Below are 7,929 nucleotides of genomic sequence, written 5' to 3' on the forward strand. Positions count from 1 at the left end.
TGATGAATAGAAAATTTTTTGCTCTATTTTTTGATACCCCACAACAACAATGTCAAGCATAGCAATCTAGAATGCAAACCCGAAACAGGTTTTATAATTATTTTGGAATTATAAAAAAAATAATTGTCGGCTTTAAGATTTGATTATGCCAAAATATTCACCAGATTTTTTTTACTTCTATTGACATAAAAACCGCCAAAATCACTAATTCAGGAACGTCAGGCAAACTCCAAATGTTTAACATGGGAGGTATAGGAAGATTCTTTGCGAGTCCGTCCAGCCTTAAGGGAAAGCAACCGCTCTTCAAAGAATTCGGTTGCTGCCTGGAGGCAAACTTCAGCGTTTGTAATTAGTTGCTCACGGTTTTTATGTGTTAGAAATAGTACTGTGTCGTCCGCAAAATTTATTATATATGCAAAGGGGATATCAGCCGAAAGTTCATTCACATAAATTAAAAAAAGTAATGGTCCTAGAACTGATCCCTGGGGCACCCCACAAGTTACATCGAATGAATCTGATAAGATACCATTAGCAAGTATTTTACAACGTCTATTTGTTAAATATGACCGAATCCATTCAAGAACCGTCGACTTTATCCCATATCCTTCTAATGTTTCAAGAAGGATGTCAAAATCAACGCAATCAAAAGCTTTTGTTAAATCTAGAAAAATCGCCAGATAATATAAACCATCATCTTGCGCCGATTTTATATTCATTATAAGATCCGTAATTGCAAGTTCAGTGGATCTGTTTTTCCAAAATCCATATTGTTTATCAGAAAGAATTTTATTAGCTTCAAAGTATTCATATAGGCTTTTTGCAGCAAGCTTTTCATATATTTTCGAAAAAATTGGAAGTAAGCTAATTGGTCGATAGTTATCAATTACTGTTGGATCTCCTTCTTTAAAAAGCGGAATTAATTTGGATTCTTTTAGTTTGGTAGGGAAAATACCTTCGTCAAGGCTTCTGTTTATAAGGACCGTAAGAGGCTCAATGATTGCTGGTTGTACATAGGCCCGTTGACCTTGTCCCTTTAATTTCACAAATGCATTTTTTACTTCATCACATGTAACAGACGGAAATTTTTGCATTTCTGCCATTGTCTCTTGTTTCTTTAGTTTTAGAGGTGTTACCTTTGTCATTAGTTTTCTTTTTGATTTTGCATTCGACAGTTTATCTTTTATTTTTTGTCCCATATTTACAAAAAATGAACCAAGAAGACTTGAAATTTCTTCCGGTGATTTTATTGATTCTTTTTCACTTACTAGTTCTTTTATATGATGTATTTTTTCTGACTTATTTGGATCAATGACCGAATTAATTATTTGCCAGGTTTTCCTGGGGTTCCCATTTGCATTTTTAAAACTCTTTTGAAAATATATTTCCTTTGCATTTCTTTTCAGCTGGTTTAACTTATTTCTATATTCTTTAAACTGGTGAAAATTCTCTTCAGACGGATCATTTAAATATTGTTTATAAAGAGTTTTGCGGTTGTTAACAGAAACGAGAAGTCCCCGTGTCATCCATGGTTTTCTGGGCAAATGCTTACGCTTTGGCTCCTTCAACACAGGACAGTGGTAATAATAACTGCTAGTAATTAAATCAATAAATGCCGAATACGCTGAATCTGAATCAACGTGGGCTTGGAAAAAATTTTCCCACTGAATACAATTTAAGCTTAGTACCAGATCTGCAATATTTTTTTCTGATTCATCTCGCCGATTAAGCCTGTAATTCGGTTCTGACTTTATCTTACTTTTATCCGTCACTACATCAGTGAAAGCAGCGAAATGATCTGATGTTTCAAATAATAGCACTTCTACGAACTTTCTAACAATATTTTGGTGAAATACAAATATATTATCAATCAGATTCGCGGACGTTGGAGTTATTCGGACTATAGGCAGGTAACCATATGACATACAGTTTTGAAGAAATAAGAGATTTTTGTTATTTTTTAACGATAGTAGATCCATATTAAAATCCCCAAGCATTATTACCGGGTACTGATGACACTTCAACTTTGACAAAAGCTTTTCTAGTTTATCCATAAATATTTCCGTATCTCCTGACGGGCTATGATATACCAACACCATTAGAATTTCCTGATGATTTAAGGTGGATCTCCGAGGTTTGAAGCAAATTCTATTTCCTATAGCATTGAAATACGCAACGAGATTTTCTCCTTTCTCATTGGCTTAATTGCTCTCTTGAGGGTTGTACCAGAATATTTAAATACTGTTGTTTATTACGATCGGATTTAAAGGGAATTTAAATTTTTTTCACATGTCTAATTGGTAACAGCTGACCATTGAAATTTGGTTGGTTACAAGTCAGATAACAGTTTATCATTTGAATTTTCACAATGGGCAGAAAAAAAATAAGAACAAATAAAGGATGGGAAAACCTGAGACATTGGTAAGTTCTATTCCAACGTTATTGTAGATTATATTACTTTATTCATGTACAAGTTACATTTTCAAACAGTTCGTGGTAACGAACTGTAGTAAGGAGCGAAGGGGCTCAATAGTAACCAAAACTCTAAAAAACGAAGTTTTAATACAAATAGTTACATCAAAAGAATTGCATTTTAATGCTGATTTTAAATATATAAGTTGCATCAAGTTTAGTCTTACCGGTCAAAAGTTACGAGCCTGAGAAAATGTGCCTTATTTTAGAAAATAGGCGGAAATACCCTCTAAAAGTCACATAATCTTAACAAAATCACACCATCAGATTCAGCGTATCCGAGAACCCTACTGTAGAAGTTTCAAGCCCCTATCATAAAAAAGGTGGAATTTTGTATTTTTGCCATAAGACAGATAACGGGTGCGTATTTTTTGTTTTTTCTTTGTTGTTTTTTTCCTCAGGGGTGATTGTATCGACCTAGTTGTCCTAGAATGTCACAAGAGGGTTCATTCTAACGTAAATTAAAAGTTCTAGTGTCCTTTTTCAGTGACCGAAAAACTGGAGGGCACCGAGGCCCTCTCCAACGCTCAGTTTTCTCCAAGGTCACCGGATCAAAATTTTGAGATAACCATTCTGTATAACTCAGTCAAAAATCTAATAAATATGTCTTTGGGGATGACTAAATCCACCTCAGTTCCCGGGGGAGGGGCGGCAACTTATAAACTTAGACCATTGTTTACACATAGAAGTTGTTAATTATGAAGTGTACAGACGTTTTCAGGGGGACTTTTTTGTGTTGGGGTTAGGGTGGGTCGGGGGGGGGGGCAGGTTACGTGGGAGGATCTTTCCATGGAGGAATTTTTCATGAGGGAAGAGAATTTCCATGAAGGGGTCGCAGGATTTTCTAGCATCATTTATAAAAAGACAATGAGAAAATATTTTTTTTTCAAATGGAAGTAATGATCAACATTAAAACTTAAAACGAGCATAAAATATTACTTAAATAAGGGGGTTTGTCTCTTCCACAATACCTTGCTCTTTACGCTAAAGTATTTTTAGTAACTTCAATTAGTTATTCTACGGCCTTTGTGATTCAAGGGTCACTCTGAAAGATTTGGGACAAAATTCAAGCTTTAGTGTAAAGAACGAGGTATTGACGAGGGGGCAAACTCCCTCATATACGTAATAAAAATACACACATATACACGTATGTTTATTACTAACAAAAACGTTTGTAAAAATATAATAAAAAAATCTAGTTGTATTTTTAAGTAACCAAACATTTGGAGGTAACTAGGCCTCCTTCCCCCCCCCCTTTTTTTAGCGAAAACGTCCGATCAAAACTATGAGAAAGCCATTTAGCTTGTAATTAACATGAAATTGCTTCTCCAAACTAAACATCCGTATGATATATGGGTAGATTATAGCAAAATATATCGTGCAAAGAGTACATTCCGGCAGAATATGCTTCAATCTTTTGAGGATGCCAACTCCACGTGCAACTTTGGTGGAGATAATGTCGCTATGATGCTTCCACGATAGATTTGAATCAATATGGAAGCCGAGGTACCGCAGTGATTTAACTTGTAAAATAGGCTTTTCACCTAATAGAACTTTACTACTTATATCAACAGAATCACCCACTCTACACGGGTGTCAGTAAGAATTTTTCTTTACATTCACACACAGCAAACTTAAACTTGTAAACATCTCTAATCTTTTGAGAGTAATATGAGCTTTTACTATTAAATCATCTGCGGATTTTGCAAATACTGTTAGCAATATATGTATCCTTTAGATAAACGCGCGTCTTGTTCACATAAACTGAATAAAGTAAAGGGCCCAGCACAGACATTTTGCTATTTATAATGTTAGATATTGTCGTATGAGTGTCTACACCAGGAAACTACTTTACCCCATGAAATACAAGGCTATCAAGCATGGACTCCTGATCATAATTATCAAGCTTTTTTTCTATTCGACCGATTCTCTCCTCCAAATTTTCAATTTGAAATCTCAGACTAACAAGAGCCTGCTCAATTTTGCAAACTTTGGATTAAACTCGAGTGTGATTGAATCATAAACCTGGCTGATTATCAGTTCAATACCTTCTTTGTTCAATGAATCTGGGTCATTGGGTCATTGGGTCATTGGACGGTTAATTCGAAAAAATGAGGTATTTTTAAGTTACGAAGGAGTGATCGAATCTTAATGAAATCTCATATTTAGAAGGATCTTGCAACTCAGATCTTTTATTTTAGATCTGGCTGAATCCAGTTTCATTGGGAGGAGTTGTGGGGGGGGATCGGAAATCTTGGAAAACGCTTAGAGTGGAAAGGTCACGATGAAATTTGGTGGAAAGATTAAGCACACATTCAAGATACGTGACTGACATAACTGGACCGGATCCTCACTCTTTGGGAGAGTTGGGGGGAGGGTAATTCTGAAAAATTAGAAATATGAGGTATTTGTAATTTATGAACTGGTGATCAGATCTTAATGAAACTTGATATTTAGAAGGATCTTGTGCTTCAGCACTCTTATTACGATTACCGACCAGATCCGGTGACAGTAGGCGGAGTTGGATGGGAAACCGAAAATCTTGGAAAATGATTAGAGTGAAGAGATCTGGATGAAACTTGGTGGGTAGAATAAACAAATATCGTAGATACGTGATTGACGTAACCGGACTGGACCCGCTCTCTTTGGGGGAGTTAGGGGGGTCTAGTGCTTTGGCGAGTTCGGTGCTTCTGGACGTGCTAGGACAATAAAGATTGGCAGGCATGTCAGGGACCTGCACAAACTGACTTGATAAAGTCGTTTTCCCCGATTTGACCATCTGGGGGGCTGAAGGGAGAGGAAAAATTAAAAAAATGAGGCATGTTTAACTTACCAGTGGGTGATCAGATCTTAAGGAAATTTGATATTTAGAAGGACCTGGTGTCTTAGAGCTCTTATTTTAAATCCCGACCGGCATTAATTATCTGATTTTCCTTTTCAATCAATCCATTGATTCTTAGAATTTTGCTAGAGCTCATACCATATGAGCTCTTGGTTCTTCCGACCTCGTCATAAGTGCCATATGAGCTCTTAGCTGTTGTTTTTTTTCAGGAAGAAAAACTTGCCCGAACAAGAAAGTTTACCAGAACAAGAAAAATTTCCAGTGTCTCCAAATTGTTCCAGGCTTTCCGAAACTCCGAATCCGGCTTTAACTATTATAGATGATTCTACGGTTAGTAAAAATGCGCCATCTGGTAGCTCTTGCGATTTTGGTTCGCCAGGAGAACACTTTGGAATCGATTTGTCTGGAATTCCAGATGTAAATTGTATAGTCAACTTGCGTCATCTGCTTAGTGAGTTTATAGAAGCAATAAAACATCAGTTCAATTGCAAGGACGGGAAATCAAAGCTTTGCGTGAAAGAAATTAAAAACACTGGACTCCAAACAAAGCTCGTCATTATCTGCCAAGACTGTGGCTGGAAAAAGCGAGTAGAAGGTGAGCCGGAAGCCCCCCACACTACTGTAAAAGAATACCTAACAAATTTCAGTGAACAGATATTAGGTAACAAAAAAGAGAAGATCAGCAATTTACGAGGCAACGTGAACGTGAAAGCTGTATGGGGTATCATGGGGACCGGAGGAGGCTACGCATCTTTGAACGAATTATTAAGTGTATTGGGAATAAAAAATATGAATCCGAAAACGTTTATGAATTTAGAACGCTTAGTGGGTAACGCATGGATGGATGCACTATCAGATGTCTTAGAAGAAAATGGTCGTGAATCCTGAAATTAGCCATTCATGAGGACAGGTTTATCAACGATTTTTTCTGGACTAAGGTCATCTGTGATGGTGGCTGAAATAAACGCAGCAAAGGACACGATTATACTGCAAAAGGTTGTGTTGGGGTAATCATTGAAGCCTTTACGAAAAAATTATTATATGTAGGAATAAGAAATAAATATTGTTACCTCTGCTTCAGCTCAAAGAAGGCAAACCAGAAATTGAAAGATCATGTTTGCTTTATGAACTACAATGGTCCCTCGAAGAGCATGGAAACCGACATTCTTGTTGAAGGTTTTCGCCAAAGTGAAGCCATGCATAACCTTCAGTATTTACAATACATCGGAGACGGCGATTCTAGTGTTTTTTACAAGCTAAGACAAAGTGTTTCATACGGATCATATATCCAAAAAGAAGAATGTGCCAATCACGTGACCAAGAACTATACAAAATACCTCCATAATGTTGTGAAGACAAAAAAAAGGATGCACAGCAAATTTCTTTCAAATGACATAATTCTAAAGCTAACCAAAAATCTACGAAGTGCAATAAAAAAGAACTCGGCTGATGGTGGGTCTGCCGAAAATCTAAGACAACTCTTACGAAGAGGCCCAGAGCATGTGTTTGGTAATCATAAACAGTGTGATTCTGGCTGTGCCAAAAAGAATGGGGTCTTAGAAACTGTGGAGAACCGCTATAATAACCTTCCGAAAACTATTTTGGAGGATGTAAAAGCTGGCGTGGAAAATATTTGTAAAAAAGCGGACTTATTAAGAAACGATGCAACGACCAATCTGGCCGAGAATTATATGTCTGTTGCAGTGAAATTCGTCGGCGGAAAACAAATAAGCCGCTCGAAACGTTGGTCATACCATGCTAGGATAAGTGGAGCAAGCCTATCCTACTCCTTGGACCCGAAATGGCAATCTTCTACATGGAAAAAAACATTTGGCTACAGTCCTTGCAAAATAACAAAAGAATACACGGTGAAAACTTCTAATCTTCGGAAACGGACAAAAACAAATCAGAAAAGATATTACGCAACCATGGGTGGGAGATATCTGGCCAAAAAGAAAGAGAATCAGAGTTTGTCTAAAGGCGATCAAAATTACGGACCAAATTGCAACAAGCCTGATATGAATCCAGAGGAATTTGAAATCGCAAAGGCTGATTATGTTGCAAAAAATATGAATCTGGATGGAGCCAAACTGCAGGAGATCTACGTAAACACAAAGGGGCAAAATGATAACTGGATATTTGAGAGGAGCAAAAGGATTACTGCCACTTATTTTCATAGAATAGCTTCTCGCAAAAAAAATACTCCAACCGCACCCATAGTCAAGAATATCCGAATTAATTCTAATTTCAAATCTATTCCAATGCTTAGGGGAATTCAACTGGAGGCTATTGCACTGACGGCGTACGAGCAGAGAGAGGGAGTATCATTAATAAAAGGAGATCAAATGGGACTACTCATTCATCCAAATATCCAGTTTCTTGGAGCTTCTCTTGATGGTCGCTTAGAAAACGGCACACCAGTTGAAGTGAAGACTGTCCATAATATTCCCAGAGGAATGACCATAAGGGAAGTGGCATCCCAAAAAGGATTGGTAAAGAACGTTTTCCTATGGTCACACAATTCAAAATTGGAGTTAAAGAAAAATCACAAATACTATGCTCAAATTCAAGGTCAGCTAGAAATCACCAATCAAGAAGAATGTCACTTGGTGGTATAT

At 37.0% G+C, this 7,929-nt stretch overlaps 1 protein-coding gene across 1 annotated transcript; it reads right to left on the minus strand.

Moving 5' to 3' along the window:
• Window positions 1-218: 218 nt before the first annotated feature.
• Window positions 219-2,096, minus strand: LOC136042413 (uncharacterized). The gene has a single exon (XM_065727386.1). It carries the CDS (start codon window positions 2,094-2,096, stop codon window positions 219-221), a length of 1,878 nt encoding a protein of 625 aa, XP_065583458.1.
• Window positions 2,097-7,929: the final 5,833 nt, after the last annotated feature.

Source organism: Artemia franciscana, unplaced genomic scaffold (genome assembly GCF_032884065.1).
Source record: "Artemia franciscana unplaced genomic scaffold, ASM3288406v1 Scaffold_1262, whole genome shotgun sequence".
Classification (NCBI taxonomy): Eukaryota; Metazoa; Arthropoda; class Branchiopoda; order Anostraca; family Artemiidae; genus Artemia; species Artemia franciscana.